Genomic DNA, 19,093 nt, shown 5'->3' with positions numbered 1-19,093 from the left:
AGAGATTATTCCAACAGAACGAGGTGCAACTACTCGTGCAAAGGAACCCACTTCAGTGCTTTCGGAGTTTATGTGCCTGTACCCACTTGTTTGCCATCCTTTCCTCAAACTTACATGACAGATTCCATAGTTTATCTATAGTACAGATCCTCCAGTTTAGTGAGTCAATACTCCATGTGCATCTGCAGTGTACATGCACCACCAAATGTGTTACGTTATACGTGCACACACACATATATTAAAAACCACATATACGCATATAATCCTCATAGCTTGAATTGCATTTGACTCAACTCTAAAAAGGCTCCAGGACTTGGTCTACGACACCAGGCTCTGCTGCTGTAAGTTACAGGGCAACCCAAATCCCTGGCCAGGCGAAGGAGATGGCCTGCTGATGCTCGAGCTGCCCTGAGACCCAGCTGCTCACACCCCTCAGTCCCACCACATCACACAGCAATCGGTTCCCCAGGGCTTTCAGGCATGAGCTATTCCCAGCCTTCCCCCTTCCTCTGACTCCCCGAGGTATGCAGTATGTATCTCCAGGCTTTCAGCTTTTGGAAGATTTGAACTAACAGGAAATTCTCCCATTTTCCTGGATGGAAGCCAAATTTGTATATTAGGAATGCATGTCCTTATTTCCAATTCTTTCCTTTTTCAGCCATCCCTCCCTTCCTCTCAGGAAATGCCCAATTAAGATTATCTGGTTTATAACCTCACACAATGGCATATTCAGTAGCTCTGCCAGCACTAGTGAAGCAGAAAAGGATCTACACTATTATCTGCTTAGGGAGATACTGTACCCAAATTAGTTCCACAACAGTACTGTAAACTCTGATAACTTATCAAAATCGGAGCAAAAGGCTAAATTACACAAATGCTTTTTTGGACAAGGTGAATCTCATAAAGCTGACTAATTCTGAATTATACTGCAGATAATTTTGGGGGAAAAATTAGCCACCTTTTGATCTGTTTATTTTCTCATCTCTGTAGCTTCTGAAGAAGTTCATGTAAGCTTTGGCTTTATTCATGGCAACATCCAAATATTTGTATTTGCAACACAAGCGCTTTCAAACTTCGAAGATAAAACAACCCTCTTCAGTTTCCAAGGACAGAAAAAGTATGTTTAGTAATAAATGAGATGGTCCAACCATTACCAGGAGAAAACAGGGCCTACTGCCTCACTACGCAGTTCATTTGAGTAGTACATAATGAAAATTAACTGTGGGAATCCCTTCCTTCAAGGGATGAATACTTGTATCACAGACAAAAAAAAAAAAAAAAAAAAAAAGGAGAAAATGCAAATGCTGAGAACAGCATCTTGACTCAGTCCCTCCATGCAAAACCTGTTTACTTTCTGGTGCAACAGTGATTTACGAGAGTTATTTGTTGGAGGAAAACACAAATGACATTGCACAAATATTTTATATTAAAGATAGTTCTAATGTAACGTGAGCTGCAGCGGACCTGCTAATGGTACGTCTGCAGACAAGCAGCTAATAAGCCAGTTTCCTTGTATGATGTTGCTGTAACGAGAAGAACACAGAGATTAGAGGAATGTAATCCTCTTATAACACAGCTGTTTCTTCTACAAACAAGTAAACAAAAAATAGTTAATGTACAAAGGACGAGCATACTAGAGACCCTCAATTACTACTGTGAATATCATTTTCTGCCACATTAATCATATCTCCCAGGAACAATTAAAAGGCCCACATACACTACTGAGCATTATGGCTTCCAGCAACACAGACACATTGACCATCTTCTAAATAAGCTGTTGGTCAACTTCCAAATAGGCAAATAAAAACTAACTCCTTCCATGAAGATACTAAGTTGAAACACAGGGAAAACACACCGTCAACTCCAGAAGGCTTTGTTGCATGGCTTTACTCTTACCATCTCTGTCATCAAGATTTTTCTGTGCGTGTGTGCGGAATAAACATACATATATAAATATGTAGATTAAAAAGTGGGGATAGGTATACATATATTTTTTTAAAAGCAGTAGTTCGCTAGTGCAAAGACCAAGTTAAATCTCTTGCACTGGCTTTAAGGTGTTCATTCTTACAGTACCTCCTAAAGCATGGTGGACTTAGGTTCCTGTGCTGGTTTTGGCTGGGGTAGAGTTAATTTTCTTCACAGAAGCTAGTATGGGGCTATGTTTTGGGTTTGTGCTGGAAACAGCCTTGATAATACAGGGATGTTTTCATTACTGCTGAGCAGTGCTTACACAGAACCAAGGCCTTTTCTGCTGCTCACCTCACCCCACCAGGGAGTAGGCTGAGGGTGCACAAGAAGCTGGGAGGGGACACAGCCGGGACAGCTGACCCCAACTGACCAAAGGGATATCCCATGCCGTATGACGTCATGCTCAGCAATAAAAAGCTGGGGGAAGAAGAAGGAAGGGGGCGACATTTGGAATGATGGCGTTTGTCTTCCCAAGTAAGCGTTACATGTGATGGAGCCCTGCTTTCCTGGAGATGGCTGAACACCTGCCTGCCGATGGGAAGCAGTGAATGAATTCCTTGTTTTGCTTTGCTTGTGTGCACTGCTTTTGCTTTCCCTATTAAATTGTCTTTATCACAACCCATGAGTTTTCTCACTTTTACTCTCCCAATCTCTTCCCCCATCCCAACCAGGGGAGAGTGACCGAGCAGCTGGGTGGTGCTTAGTCATTGACTGGGGTTAAACCACGACAGTTCCCTTGCCTGGTTATCTAACTGGGTTTCCTTTTGTTCAGTCATGAAGAGAGAAACCTCTTACATGACATTGTATCCTCTAAGAAAGTAGGTAAAAATATATTTTTATACACACACAAAGGCAAAATGCGTCTTAGCTTTGGCTTGGACAAAAATCACCTGTGGAGAGCAAAAGGGCGTGCACAGAGACTGCAGATTTTCAGTCTGGGACTGCTCTGCGCATACTACCAAAACCCGCCGATTACAGCAGCACCTTGTGCAAAGTGGATAATTCCCCACTGGCAACCGGACTGAGAGCAAACTTACTTCAAGGAAGCAAAAGGGCACGCTCTATGGCAGTAACTTTCAGCCAGCCACAGCTTGGACCAAATAAAAGTTTAACGGGGAAGAGGCTTGAGTGCATGACTTACATGCATACAGTCCTCCCTGAAAAATTAAAGGCAGGCTCCTACTTAATCAGTGTTACATAACTTATGTTCATCATAAGGTGCCACTCGGAATACTCTCACCACATTTCTACGGTTTCCATGAACAATAACAAAGCTGTACTACTTCAACTGAAAAAGCTTTAACAAGTAACTTTTCAATGTATTTCAAGATCTGATACTAAGGATTCCACACAACACGAGAGCATGCATTCACGTAAATACTCACCATGCTGAGCCTCATATACGTGGCCCAAAAAGTCTCATTTACTCTCAACATATAACACTTAAATTTATTTTAATTCAAGTTAATATTTAACCTTTTTGAAATGAAATTTTAAAGAGAGGCTTGAGGAGTTTGGTATATATTTACTGACACTAAATGTAAGGCAAACCCACCTCAGAGAGTTATACACATTTACAAAAAAAAGCAGAAGTTAAATGTGAGCCAAATCATCACCTACGTGGGGAGTACTCTTGCAATGGGCAGGAAACCCTGTCAGTTCACAGGGGGAAAGCCTGAGACTTTCCAAACTATTCCACCCGTAGGCAGGAGAAGTGGCTTCACGGCCTTTCTTCCACATTCACATGGACAGCACAGGGAAGGAATGAGACCCTAAAGCCAAATTTCTTACACAGCTCAGGGGGGAGAAGTGAAAAGCAAGGAGGAAGCATCACCTTATTACTATATAGGTCTTCCTAGGCAAATTTTGGGGTGCTAAAGAATTGGTGTAATAATACAGCTGGAAGGGGCCCCACTGACTACATACATACGATAACATGGAGAGCATTCAGAAAGCAACAGAAACATGCTTCCTTGAACAGCTTTAGTGGATTTTGTCTTATTTCTCCTCAGGCCACAGAAGTACTGAAACTCAGCCCTGGACTCCAGCTCCCTACCCCTGCAGGTCTATTGCCTGGATTACAACCAGTCATGCTCAGTTTACATTATCAAGAGATTCAGTTTTCCCCAGTGAAAAAGAAATAAAACAAACCCAACAACAATACAGAAGAAAACAGTGGCTGAAGGCAATATGAATAGTGATTATAAAGACAAAACAGAGTGAATGCTAGGAAGGAAGCAAAGCCATTTAAACTAGCTCAGAAGAACATGATAATAAATGGTGTGATCTACCACAACAGAAGCGTGAACTGGCTCTAAAATCTTGTCATTTCCAAAGCAACATGGTTTAAAACCAATCCTCCAAACCAAAAGAGGAACAAACAACAGAAATGTAACTAAAGTTCTGTCTTAAAATCAGTCCATGAACTGATTTATGAATGTTGCTGCTTGAATGAAGAAGCATGTGAAGAATTGCTTAGTTCTGCATTTCTAGCTCTTACTGATAACTATTCCTAAACAAGCTTCAGTGACAGACTTATCATCAAGAAAGGATAGCAGCCTTAGTACTTACTGAAAACATAAAAGGTGTCAGACACGTAAAATTATTGAGAGTTTTGAGGTCTGTGTGTTTTAAACCACCACCGTGATTTCTCACACCCTGCTCAGCACAACAGAGAGCTTCCCAGTGAAACAATGTCAAGCTAGGTCTTTATCTCTTGTCATTACTGTGATAATAGCAGATTGACAACAGCTCTAAAAATTAAAGTAATGTAAACCAGTGAGATCTTTAGTCTCATTTAACTAGATGCAAGTTAAACTTCAAGTTGTATTCACTGGAACGGCCACGGGAAAGCTTGCTTCACAAAGATCACTTTTGAGTCTTACACACTCCAATAACTGTGACGGCAATCACCAAAATATCCCTACTCTGATCCAAATCTGATGGGCGATTAGAGTTATTGGTGGCAGCAAGGTGTCTTTCAAAGCACCAGCACACGTTATCTGTAAACTACGTATAAAATTCAGAAGGATTCCTCCGCAAGCCCACCCGTGGACAACAGCCGGGCAGTGCCACGTCCCAGTGGCACGCTCCAGCCTCGGTTCACATCCCAGTCCCACCTCAACGTGTTTGGACCCCAGCATCAAGAAAGCTGCCAACAGCGTGCACAGGCCACAGCAAATTAAAACCAGTGGGCTCAGTGATAGGTGGTGTTATACAGATAGAAAGGAGGAGGCTGGAAGATGACAGAAATACAGCTAACTGTGCATATATATAAAAAATAAACACACACATATACACACATATTTTCCAATCACGCCTAGCTACTTTCTGTCGTAGAAGTTTCTTAATTTTTTTCTTCTGTTCATAGACATTTACCATCATACCTAAACATTAAGTTTTACAGTGTCTGCCCAAGTAGTATCACCAAGACACAAGCTTTCTCCTCACAGGAAAGAGTGTTGCCCAGGGTATCGTAATTTTACTGTAGCAGCTATTAAAAACGTCCTTTTGGATGTCTTTTGAACAGTTAATGAAATCTTGTCTTTCTAAGGTCAAAAACAATGTTGCAAAGATCCACATTTTAACTTCCCACTTTAAGATATTTTCCTTTGCATCCCAATCACAGTTTAACCCATCACACCAAACACAAGCTGTTGCGGCTCACGTCTCAGGCTCTTCACGGGCCTTTTGCCACCTATTTATTATTATCTCTCACTGAAAGGCTAAGGCCTACCTCTCAGCTCAAGAGGTCAGTCTTGCTAGCCTGTTCAAGTGTTTAGCTTTATGTTTTTTTTCCAAACAGCCATCAAGATAATCTCACCCTGCTCTGCACAATAAGGAAGAGCTCCCAAGAAAACGTCGTCAAGCTAGTCCCTTCGTTCTCCTCGCTCTGCCGTTACGATAATGAGGACAACAACTCTAGGAACAAACAAATCTAGAAGCTACAAATGGCCTCAGATCGGTGGGATCCCAGTCTCTGCAATACTTGCAAACAACGAAGTTTAAAGGGACTGTCAGACCACAAGCTGCTTCTGACAAGTCAGCTGTCCTTCCCTGGTTTTAGCTCCTGCCCACGTCACCCAGCCTAAGCTGGAGTTGCCAGACGCCACCTGCTCTGGCCACGAGCCGCTCCTCCCTTGGAGCCAGCACTGCCAGTTACCTCAATCTCCAGCAAGCCAGCCCAGGCTCTCAATAAACCATCAGAAAGCCGCTCTTTGCTTTTAATTAATTTCCTGCTGACTTCGTGAGAGCCAGGGGTGGGACAAGGGAGAGGACAAGACCAAGGCTGCGCCTATTTCCACTTCATTAAACCTGTGGAGCAGCAGCCTTATGAGAATGAATTGTTTCTCTGCCTTTATTTTAATCTTATTTTTATCCAGTGAGAGAAACCGAGGGGGAAAGAGGCCTCTTGCAGTCCTCGTCCTACTTAGGCACTATTGCAGAAAACTTACTCCAACAACAGTTGAATATAAAATTCATACAGCAACAGCACACTTGCAGGGATCCGATGCTCCTGGTGTGCCTCGGTGGTCAAAGCTGCACACCATGCAAGTGAACGCACACACCCGGGTCCACTCCTGCGCAGGCTGAAACCGCGTATGCTCTTCTCTGCTCCCTGGTTTAGGTGTTCACATCCAGAAAGATCTCATTGACTGCAACTGTTAATTGCACAAGTATCAAACATCCCGCCTCACCTCAAACAACTCTGCTACGGGCCATAGGCAAGTGATACCAGGGAAGATTTCACAAACAGTTTTTGCACACAAAATTCAGAATAGTACAGTGTGGAAATCCTAAATAAAAGTTAAATTGAACTTTTTAAGACAGGTCTCTATTACAAAGAGTCTACAGTATTCAATAGCAGGGACACATTTGGGCAAGAAGCTCAGCTGTCTGGTTTGAATATAAAGCAAAAAAGCTTAACAGAAAGCCTCTCAATAAAGGCTTTTCCATTTAGTCCGATTAAAAAAAAAAAAATTACTAGCCTGATTTCCTAAAGAAACAGGCCTTGTGATCACGGAGGGTGCACGTACCCAGGCACGCCTGCCCTCCTGTCTCTCGAGCGACAGCCCCGGCAGCCCGAGGCCACCTCCAGCAGCTCAGCCCGAGCCCGGGGCTCCCCGACACCCCCGGCAGCACCCCCTGCCTCTGGGGAGCCCAGGGGCTGCAGCCGGCATGCAGCTCCTGATGCCTGGCACTGCCTGGCACTGCCTGCCACTCCCCGCTTCCCGGGCCAACAGAGGTTAGGTGAGACAACGCGGGGGGCTGGGGAAGAAGAGCGGAGGGGAGCACCCCCACCCCACTGCAGTGAGGTCTTCCAGAGCTGAACTCATCCTGCAGCCTCAATGGATCCCCCCCACCCCAACTTTTAATCCGAGGTGCATTACAAGACGAAATTCCGCCAGAAAAGTCAGGCACCATTATCTGCAGCGCTCAGTAAAATTATATGATAATTTATCCTGCCCCCTACTAATCATTTAAAAAGAAATCCTGTGAAGAGACACACATTGTTAGCTTGAGGGAAAAACAAATAAATAACTAAACAAACTCTGCAGAATAACAGGACTACGGATAACATTAAGTCATCTAAAATCCGGGGCGATATGTAACCGATTTCCTGCAAGGTGCCGGGTTTCTGACAGCAGTCCCAGTTCTCCAGCGAGACAGCCCCTGCCGCGTCGGGCACCAGGAGCGCGCTGCGGCCCTGCAGAAGGGCCGCCACAGCTCCCAGCACGGCCGGCCGCTGGCGGCCAGCGAGCGCCTTCCGCTTCCATTAGGCAATAACCTCAACGGGTGCAGGTGGCATTAGAATTAAAATGAGCCTACAACACAACAGGCACGCTACAGTATTTAAAGATGCACTGAGATTTGTACCGAGGATCAGCATATAATTTTACTACCTCACAATTAAAGAAACAGTAAATTCAGCAGTGCACTCCACAGAGGGCAACTGAAATTTTCTAGGCCGTTTTCTTTCAAGGAGAAAGAAAAAAAAGCAATCTTTGGGGTTTTTGTTTGGGTTTTTTTTGTTTTGGTTTTTTTTGTTTGTTTTTTTTTTTTAAATGGACTTTGAATCACCTGATTTTGAAACCCACGTTTGTCTCAGCTCCCACAGAAAACTGAACATGTTATATTCTAATACATGAGGACGTGGTCTCAAGAAACTCATGACAGCTTTGGTTTATAACAGCTGTTTGTTATAATTTAGCCCTATCAGTCTCCCCTGTCTTAGTGGTGCTGTGGCAATATCATCAATGGTGACTTTCTGCCATCCTTCATCACCACATACCTAGCTGAAACTTCACAGGCTGACTCGAGTAAAAGGAGTATGAGAGACTCCTCTAAAAAGTTCATTTTTGACAAATAATTTGAAACATAAAAAAATTAAAATTCTGTGCTGCCTCCCTTGCAGCAGCATTATGCCAACACATTCCCCATCAAACAACAGAGATAATAAACTCCATTAGCAAAATTTTCAACCTTTTTCTCCTCAGTAAGGTCACAAAGCAAGAGCGTCTTGGGCATCTTTGCTGGGGATAGCAGGCAGCTGCAAACTCCTTCCCTGGTCTGTAACAGCACAGCAGAGTCTGTGCACTGCACGCACCCCCCCACGCAGCGCTAGGAAGTGGGTGGCACATTTACCACTCCTCTTTAAATCAGCCCCAGAAAAAGCTTCAAGGCAATGTGCCAAGTTAGCAAGAGCTGGTACTGGTGATGATGGGGAAGTCTGTCCATCTTTACCAGCAATAAATGCAGAAGTTACCCAGTAGACCAGCAGACTGTATCCCAAAAAAGCAGCCCAGTCAGCTTCAGGCAAGGGGACAATTATGGTCCAGCCAGGGTTGTCACAAGAGGTGTTCTGTGGCTTTCAGCACCGCATCCCATAAAACACACGCAAGACTAGAGGGAACTTTTAAAAGTTGCCGGTAAGATGTTGGTTATTTTTTAATTTCCAAACAAGTAAAGGAATACAGAAAGAAAGAGAAGACTTAATTCTAGTACGCTATTAGAAAGAAGTTAGAAACTTACGTGTCCGAATCAAAAAACTTGCCAATTGCTACCACCAAATAATTAAAATGTTCCAATGTAAGGAAAAAAAAAAAAAAAAAAAAGGTAGTGGGAAAGCCTCTGAATGAAAGGAGGTGAGAAATTACATGAGAGATACAAGCAGAATTTAAAGAAAAGAAGCTGACAAACGGGAAGATAGGTAATACCAAGGGAAACGCAACTCTTGCAACTCTGCAACAAGCTGTCCAAAAGCTATTTAGCTTTTTTTTAAAAACAAACAAAAAACCCCACAAAAACATATTTACAATCTTAAAAACTTTCTCTTATATATTTTCCCATTATTCTGTACCAAAACAAAGCAAAAGTTAAAAGTCTGCAAAATATAGAAATGCTTTCTCAGTCGTAACAAGATTTCTAGGATACGATGAAATACACAGTATTCAAGTCCTCTAACCAGGCCATTTATAACTATGCACTTTGGAAAGTGTTAAAAAAGTACATTTCTAACAGCTGTGATCCCAGGAGAAATTTATTTTTCAAAGCAGCTAACTTCCAGAGGAATAAAGTGAAACTGAACACAAAAGGAAAGTGGAGCAGCAGCCTGTTCTCGCTATCTCCTCCTCTTCTGAAAAGGATGAAGAATGCCACGTGCCTGTGCATACCCAGCCTTTTCCAGCTGCTTACTTTAAAGCACTCTCAAAGCATACACCTGAATGTAAATTAATACTATTTTCAACTTCCACATAGCACTTTTTTTTTTTTCTGGCTTAATCCCAGTAAAAGCACAGCTAAATTCAACTTCTCAAGATGATTTTTTTTTTTAATTGGAATTTTATTGAAATTCAGAAAGAGTAATTTTTGGTTTGAGAATAAAAATAGAAATTTTCAGCCCAGGTATCTGACTTTTCTTGAAGTCATACAGCTATGAGAAGAACAGCTATCACAGAAACCATGCGTGAACTCAAGCCTAGCATTTACTATTCACCAAAAGTAATAGATGGCATTAAATACAGCTACACAATTCACAATCCAAAACTTCTACGTCTCGGACTCAGCCCCTCACGTCAAGTGAACATTTTGTTTTAATTAAAGAGAGCCCTCTGGATTATGGGGTACTACACGAGTGAAATGATGACACGTCAACTGATAGGAAGGAGCCACAGAGGCATATAATGCCATTTTATCACGTGCATTAGTTACGTTGGTCTAGACAGAATTCGTAGGAAGATACAAAGGTCAAATAAATTTAAATAGCTATGGATCATGCCTTGAAAACATTAACGCCTCTCCGAAAAGCTTTTACTAAATACATTATTCTGTCTACATGTGCTTACTGTAAAGCTTAAAAATATGCTTTCAGCTGATGGCTAAAAAAAAGCTTTAGTCAAGGATATTATAAGCACAATCTGCATTTGCGTGACACCTAAACTCTGATAAGCTTGACTGTTGCCAATTAGTTGATAACAGAAACATTTTAAAAGAAATGTTGTGCAGGGTATAATTTTTTTCAGCAAGAATCAACCAGTTAAAATAATTCAGAAACCTACTATAAACAAAAGCATCAAGTCAAAGCTGTGCATCTCAGAATAAAAACCATTACAATTTGCATACCAATATTTCTACTGCCTTAAAAGAAGTTGTTGTTTACATACACAAATCTGTGTCAGGCGATGTTTCCAAAGTTAATCTAGTTGCACTCCAGCCTTCAAGCTGTTCCACATCGCATGTTCTTTGGATTCCACCTCTCCAACATCCTTACTTTGGAGAGCTACATTAAAACTGTGGACACTCAGTGTTGCCACCTCTCACAACAGTGCTCCTTCTGTTAAAGTCCCATCATCAGGAAACATCAGGTTTCAGGAAAACTCTCACACTGATGTCTTTCAACATGCTCCTGAATTTCACCCATTATGGCAAAGAAAAGCATAAGTATGTAGCTAATGACATTTTCAAAAGAAGGAAGACTATGAAACCTAACCGAAAAAATCATCGGTGCCTTCTTAAATTGCAAGAGCCTACGTCTAGATAGATTAAATATTTTCATTGTGATTTTCAAATGCTTGGAACTAGTGATGTTACTAAATACATGGAAAACCAGTCCATAATTAAATAGAGAAGAACTCACAAAGCCTGCCACAGACGTCTGATGTTAACACAGTGTCCTGCTCACGACATTTTGTGTCAATCTGTCCTTTACACCATCTTAGGACCCAATTCTTCCCTCACAGCACTTCACGGGAATCTCAATATTGACTCAAAACGTTAAGCTTAACATCTCATTCCTGTTAAAGCCTAAAACCACAGCTTCTGCACCACGTTCACCAGGAAAACTACTACGTAGTTCAGAAGGTTAAAACCACCCCTCTGCCAGAAGATGCGGCCGTGCAGCTGTCAGCAGAAGGCAGCACACCACCTCTGCCAGCCCAGATCCACAGACCAGCGTACTCGCCTCGAATATCCAGGCAGGGAGGTGCAACCCGCTGCAGCAAAGAGGCAGACTTACATTCCCTGTATTCGCTTCTGAAGACCGGGATGGTAACACAGAGCAGAAAGATGGTAGGGACAGGATTACTCAGAAAGAAGGTTCATGAAAACGTTCCGTTAACGGTCTGTAGAGTCCTTAGTGTACTGCAAGTTTTGAAGTGCTAAAGAAATCTAGTGATAAAGAGGTCTAAAGCCTGCAACACAGAGTGGAAATTTTAATGCTGTAAGAAAGCAACGTCTTAGACGGTGACTGTACTCAACCACGGCACGCACGACAGATGCTCTCCCTTCTACCTGCAAGTTTGGCTGAGGTGTGTTGGCACAATACAGCTTATGACAACATTTATATTCAGCACAGCATTAATGTAAGGTAACACTAAAAATCTGACACAGGCTGTTCAGAATACATTGTTGCCAAGTTAAAAGTTGTAAGCATTCACAAAAAAGACCAAGAGATGCCATTTGCCAACCTGATGCAGGAAAGGGGGAAAAGTATTTCCTTTTACTTGGCATAAAGCCTGAGTTTGTACCATTACTCAAGGCATGCCCCCGCTGTCCTGTTCAGCAGTAAAGCACCTCACCACCTCATCTTTAATTCAGCCTCACAGCTTTAGATTGTCACCATGTTTTCTCTCTTTAAAAAAAAAAAATTAAAGAACACTTAAAAATATTAATTTTATTTAAATAATAAAAGAGACAAAGAATTTGTCAGAAAAGTTTCAACTCTACATAGTTTTGCATGCAACCAACTATTGTGATTCACAGTACTAGCTTTTTCCTATTAATTATACTTGAGCACCCATTAACCAGAACCCTGCACACATCACAGTCCCAAAGGAGTTACCACCCCACCTACTGCGCGCTTCGCTCTCTGGCAGAAGTCGCATTATTACATTAGTTTCACTGAACTTGGTTAAACTAACATTCACTCGAGTCAAATATTTTCTACTCTTGGCAGATACTGACTTCTTTAACAACACCCCAACTGATGAAGTGTAATCGGCTAACAGAAGCAGTCTTTATTTCCTAGCGGGGAAAAAAAGACTGAAGTCTACCCTGAATTCAGTTGTCACAACAGCCTCTCCTACATTACTCACCTAATACTCTGGCTTGCTGTTTGCATCGTGATGCTACTGATGCTACGCCGCTACCCGGGGCAGAAGTCAACAGCCCCCCGGTGAGAAGCTGCATCCTCACAAATTACAGGTGTCTACCAGCTGACTAAAGACCATCACATTGGGAACTTAGTCACTGGGTTTTGAGAGGGAAATTTAACACTTCCATTAGAAACAAAACAAAACAAAAAAAAAAAACACACCACAAAAAACCAAAACAAAACCAAACACCAAAAACCCCAACAGACACACAAGCCTGTGTTGTGACTCAGTGCAACCTTCCCGGCCCTCACATAAGCACACTGGTTATCACAAGAGAACTAGAAAGCGAAAGCGCTCAGGATTCTTTCGTTTCCCAGAAAAGCTGCTCCCACACACGTGGCTTTCCTACTCAGTGAAAGTAGAAAAGATTTTTCCTGTCTCAGTCCAGCTCCTGGCAACACACACACACACGCACACCCCACCCCCACCCCGAATTTTAGGAGCTCTATTCCATAATAAGTACAAGAAGTCAATAACAAAAAAAAAAAAACAACACCAAACAAAAAACCACCACACCAAAGTAAGTGAAGATGCTGCTCTGAAGCTTTTTGTGTACTTTTTATGCTAAGGAATATCACATTTGGCTCTTAGCTTTTGCCAAATGACCAGCTAGGAATTGCGAATCAGCATCTTCACTACAGAAAGCAAAGAGCAGTAAGACATAGAGGAACCCTGGAAGCACCCCTGGGCACCTGGACAACCCCCCTATCGCTGGCACTGCCAGCCATGGCTGTAAGGGGGTGACTGACACAGCACCCCAAACAATTCCTGGTACAGGTGACGCGTGTGGGTTAAACACCTCCCAGCTCGTCCTGCAAAGATGTCAGCCCAGCCTGAAAAGGCAGCCTCCAAGTCGGCTGGGGCATCAGGTCGGCCACTGCACCGGTCCCCAGTGTCCGGTGCGTCCCTCAACCCAACCACTCACATCACTGAAGTTACGGAGCCAGCTTCTCGCGGACTGAACAGTCAGACTGTTGACACTTGGGTGGGTTCTTCAGCCAGGAATAAAAGAAGATATAGCCAAAACCAGAATGGAAATTATATCTTTCATTCATCTGTAGTTAGGTAAGTCCATGAGCACCAACTAAATTCACAGGATTAAAGAGATGCTGCTTCCTGCCTTAACATAACGTTCAGGCATAAGAGTGCAAGAAAAGCAACTGCTCAATTATCCTCCCACTTATCTTTGCAAAGCACTTTTAAAAATGTGAAATATTTTTCTATTTTGAGACATGGGTAATTTGCTTTTTGACCTTTTCATAGAAGCTGATGAGTTTTGTCATCTTTTGTAGCTGCTGCTCCTAGTAGTTGTAGATACAGGTTATCCTAAGAATATATTTTTTTAGGAAGTTCTAAAGATATTTAAAAATAATATTACAAAAGGTTAATAGGAAAATGTATAAACCTTAGATTTTCATATTCTGAAGCAGTATTTTTCTTTCAAGGTGTGGACCAAAAGATATCATTTTGGACAGACACTAACGGTAGTACTATGGTTGTAAACTCCTGCTACCACAATCAAAATCATTACTGAACTTCTGTGAAAGGTTTTCTAGAATGCAACAGGTTTTAAACCGCAATTAAAGGTTCCAGAAAGGTGCAGATTCATAGCATATTATACCAATAAAAAAATTCCAAGATTCAGCAGGATTGCACAGCTACCAAAAAAAAAAAAAAACCTAACCACACACACATACACCCCCCCACACACCAAAGCCCATCAGAACATTCACAAAACTGAAAGGCATTCAGTACATCAGTCTGACAAGAGCTTTAAAAATTAGTTTGAATCACTGACCTTTGCACCTTGCTCCAGCTTCCAGAAAATACAAACAGGAGTCTACGTGGAAAGCGTAACGACATGCAATATGAATTTTTTAAATGAACTTTTTTAAAAAAAAAATAAGTAACAAGATGTGTGTATCTAAAAGTGTGACTGTATAGCACTTCAAATAATTCTTGCCAAGTATTTAGTAGTTGGTACAAACACTTTCAGTAAACCAGTCTGGTTATTCTGCTCGTCCTCACCAAAAGAGGTAATAAAGCCTTACCAGCAGTAGCAGGCATAACCCCCCATATTCAAGCCCACCACACGAGCAGCCCGCCTGCCATGCAGTCCAAACACATATGTAACCCACCCCCATGACGCGACCCGGGGTGCATTTCTGCAGGAGCCTGCAGCCTCTCGGATCTACCAGGCAAATTGTCAGTCAGGCAACCCTGAACTCAATGGATCAAAACACAAAGACTCTAAAGGTTGTATTCTTGGAAGGTTGCCACCTAACAAGATGGGGGGGGGGGGAAGCGCACAACTCCCAAAATACTTCCCGTATGTACTAAGTCCTGAGTGGACATTCCATGCGATCCCCTCCTGCCATTCAGGACTGCATCAATTGTTGGAGACATACGACTATCATCTTCTGTATGAACCACCGCAGTATTAAGTAGTTAGTGGCTACTGCTTTCAGGTAAGAAAAGCAGTCAGTACCATATTATTAGCTAAAATCTTTCAGTAATGTGTACATCAAACACATGGGATGAGCAGAGCAGAAGTACACACGTGCAAGTACAATTTTCTCCTTACTACCTCGAAAAAGAGCAAAGGAGAAGTAAGTAGTACTAGACCTTGCTTAACACCATGCATTATTTCAAGTAAATATCCTTAAAAGGTTTGTGCTTAAAAAAAAAAAAAAACAAAAACAAAAAAAACAGGCTGAGCTGACACACCTAACTTTATTCTACTATTCCTGTGATTACACTGCCAATATGCTGCTGAATCACATGTCCTAAATAACAGTGGGCGTGGGAAACCAAAGGACAGATAAACCAGACTTTAAATCCACATATCAACCAACACTCAGTCTCTCTCCAGAAGCAGAAGAACTCGATAATACACATTGCTGAGAGGCCAGCTAAATATCACCCTTTAAAATCCAGTTTCTTCAATCTGTTGTTCCGAGATGACCATCACAATAACTATTAGAGCTGACACACTGCTGAAATATGCATGACCTCTCCACATCATTTTTCTCCCAATTACTAGAAGAGTCACCATTCACCCACCCCCATCGCTGAACCCGCTGTGTGAAGGACACTGGCTGAGGGAAGGGTGCGTGCAGCACAAAGGGCAGCCTGGGATGGTCTTCCTCCGGACGGAAAAAAGTCGACGTACACGTGCACCAGCACACACGGCCCCCACAGCCGCGGTGCGGGACTGCCTGCAGTACGGGGAATCCTGCAATACACATGCCTTAGTTCTTCAGCAGCAAAATGCATGACAACAAGTATTTTACTGGACAGAAATACAGACAGGGCAAAACCAGAAGCTACTTTTTTTTTTTTTTAAGCTTCCCAGGCCATTTACCTTTATTCACATGCTTCAGTCTCAATATGAAGATTACAGATAACCAACAGGCACCTAACGACATTAGAGAAGCACACAAGAGCTGTGAGCAACAAGAGCAACATGATTAATTATTTGCTTCAGGAGATAAATTAAAAGTTTTAACTAGGAGTCAAGATGACCAGTAAACATGAAAGAAAAAATGTCTTTTGACGCGATCCAGATGCTTTAAGTACACAGTAAACTAAAGATAGCTTCAGTGGGAAACGGGCTGTTTGTACTTAGTGCATTTATTAATACAAACCTACATCTCCAAGTGCTGCCGAAGTTTGACACACACTTCCTGCGTGACAGTAAGAAAACATCGGATGAACAATGTTGGGAACCACAGTTCTGAATAAGGTATGCTGATGACTCAGGCATCTCTTGGAAATCAAATATATTTCTGCTTGTATGTGGTTTCTTCGCACTAACAGAAAACAATCATGACAAACTTGGAGGCCTTCAGAACAAACTCTCGTTATTCACGGAGCATGGGATTTTCTTCTTTTGAGGGAAGGCGATGAGTTAGTGGTATGGTAACCTCTCCACCTTTCAACAATGCATCAGCCCACTGTACCTTCACAATTTTTCTTCTTACATGCAAATAACCTGAACAATGTTAAAGTTTGCCATCCAATTAGCTATTCCTTAGTCTCACTAAGCAATGAGATACTCACTTTGGAGTGAAATAATATTTTTTTCAAAATATTCTCAAGATTGGCCTTCCTCCCCCCCAACATGCAATTAGGGATAAAGTAGGTAACAAGGAGTTTCAGATGATATAATAATCAGATGATTCAACAGAAATAAAAAAGAAAATCTCTGCCATGAAAAAAGCCTGTTATTTTATACGGTTTCTCTAGATACTTAGTTATCATCATCCATAGATGCTGATTACAGCTTTACAATTATTGCTAAAGTCATTTTTACTGCAGTATGGATTACCAGGTGATCTACCACAATCAATCTCCAGCCACCCTTTAAGCTTATCCTTGATTTGTAACTAAAGTAACACCGAACTACTGACCTGCAAGCCCTAGTTTAGCTGAAAATTGTAACTTTTCGTCTTCCGTATTTTTGACAGAAAGGGCAAGCAGGCAGCTCTGACCAGTGTCTACCAGGTATTATGTAACAAAGTATCCACTACAATAATTAAAGGATATTTAAGTAAACAGACAACAACAGGTTTTGTAAAACCTTGCTCACATAAGTTGTCAGGTGCACAGCAGCAACAAATGAAGTTGTTAAACACAGAAGACACACGCACATAGCATGGGGCCTGGCAGCAAAAAACTCTGCTACGTTAGCCTGCTAGCACACCTCGATTTAAAACACCACCGACTGAGGAACGAAGAGACAAAATTAGTCTGCTCAGCCCTTGCCTTCCTGCTGAAGCGGCCAAAATCAGTGGTAACTATTCCAACTATGACAGCAGTCTTTGGCGAGGCATGCCTCTTCCTCCAAATGAGCTGCTTGAGTGTAAGTTGTACCACTTCAACCAATTACACCTTAATCACCGCATTCTCACTGTCCACTCTTATGACTGGAGCCATTAAACTTCCACGCTGACTATACCAAGGCAAATACACCTTTATCCTCTTACAAAAGCATCATGTGCCATAAAAAAAAAAAAAAAAAAAAAAAAACCCAACACCCAACAACAGGGAAGAGGAGGCAGGCACATCGCTAATCAGAACAGTTACCTTTAAAAAATAAGAAATAATTTTAAAAAGCACTGCGATTTAATTTTAGGTCCCAGTTCAGTTCACTTCAAGCTAAGACGGGCTTTAGAAGGTGTCCATTTTTTCTGACAAGGAAACATTTTCCAGCAACTCCTGGTGCGCAGGAAAAGATTCATAAACGCTTAACCCCATTTCACGGTGCGGGTAAATACGAGTCCCTAAACCCAGCTCTTCCCTGCTCCAGCCGGAGCGCGTCACGGCGAGCCCGGTGCCACCGCCTGGAAATCGCCTTCACCTTCAGCAGGCGCGGCGGCCGCCGCGGCAGGCTCGGGCCGTGCCGGTGCAGCATCTCCCCGCCGGCCCCCGGCCCGCACGCTGCTCCCCGGCCCGCTGCTCCGCCCGGCAGCTCCGCAAGCGCAACAGGCCCGCCCGGGGCCGCGGCGCCGTCCCAGCCCGGGGCTGCCCGCGGGCCGGCCCGGCGAGCGGCGGGTCTCCCGCCCCGGAGCCGCGGGGCGCTGGGGGAAGGACCCGGCCCGCAGCGGGGCTGACCCGGGGCCCGGCGGCCCCCCGCTGCCCGGCCGCGCCCCAGCGCGGCGCCCGGCCCCGCCGCGCCCCCCCTCCCCGGCGGCTTCGCGGTCGCCCCGGTCCCAGCCCGGGGCTGCAGCGGCGGGGGCAGGGAGCGGCCGCGGCGCGGGGAAAGCCGGCCCCCCGCGGCCGAGGGGAGCTTCCCACGGGCCCGGGAGGCGGCGGCGGGGGCCGGGCAGGCTGCGCCCCCGTTGCGGGGAGGGAAAAGTTGCCGGCGGGGCGGGGGCCGGGCGCGGGGGCAGCCGCCGGAGCCGCGCAGGGAGGGGGCCGCCCCGGCAGGGGTGCGGGCCGGGCCCGGCGGAGGCCGGCGGGCAGGGACGCGGCGAGGGGCGCGCAGCCGGCCCCGAGGCCGGGCCCTGGCGCAGCGGGCGGGCCCCCGCAGGGCGGCGGGCCGGGCCGGTGTCTCACCTTGGCGGCGCCGCCGGGCTGCAGCACGTTCTGCTCCACCGTCATGGCCCCCGCGCGGCTCCCGGCTGCGCCCCGGGCTCGGCGGGCGGCGGCAGCGCCGTGCGGCAGCGGCTGGGCCGGGCCCGGGCTGGGCGAGCGGAGCAGGAGGAGGCGGCGGAGGAGGAGGGGCGGGAGGGGGAGCCCGAGTCAGCGCCAGGCGGGCGGGCCGCCGAGGCGGGCGGCCGCCATGGGGCAGCGCGGATCCGCTCAGGCCCCGCTGTCACTCCCAGCGCGGCCGCCCCCGCCGCCGCCCAGCGCGCCCGGAGCGCCGAGCGCGCCGCCGGCCCCGCCCTCGGCCCCGCTCCGCTCGGCTCGGCTGCGGCTCCCCGGCGGCGGCGCCGCCCCACGCACCTGCCCCGGGCGGAGCTCCCCCC

The 19,093-nt window shown here is 44.7% G+C and overlaps 1 protein-coding gene across 2 annotated transcripts in view; it reads right to left on the bottom strand.

The window, feature by feature from the left end:
- USP25 (ubiquitin specific peptidase 25) overlaps window positions 1–18,835 on the bottom strand; it is a 94,627-nt gene extending 75,792 nt beyond the window's left edge. For both annotated transcript variants that reach the window (XM_087756336.1, XM_087756339.1), the window contains exon 1: window positions 18,681–18,835. In XM_087756336.1, coding sequence (XP_087612462.1) covers window positions 18,681–18,725 — 45 coding nt within the window. In that variant the 5' untranslated portion in view covers window positions 18,726–18,835. The remainder of the gene's footprint in view (window positions 1–18,680) is intronic.
- Between the last annotated feature and the right edge of the window lie 258 nt (window positions 18,836–19,093).

This window comes from Nipponia nippon, unplaced genomic scaffold (genome assembly GCF_047370975.1).
Source record: "Nipponia nippon isolate SJK-2023a ecotype South Korea unplaced genomic scaffold, ASM4737097v1 scaffold_2, whole genome shotgun sequence".
Classification (NCBI taxonomy): domain Eukaryota; kingdom Metazoa; phylum Chordata; class Aves; order Pelecaniformes; family Threskiornithidae; genus Nipponia; species Nipponia nippon.
Note: the sequence above shows the minus strand (reverse complement) of the source record. Positions and strands in the feature narration are given on the sequence as shown.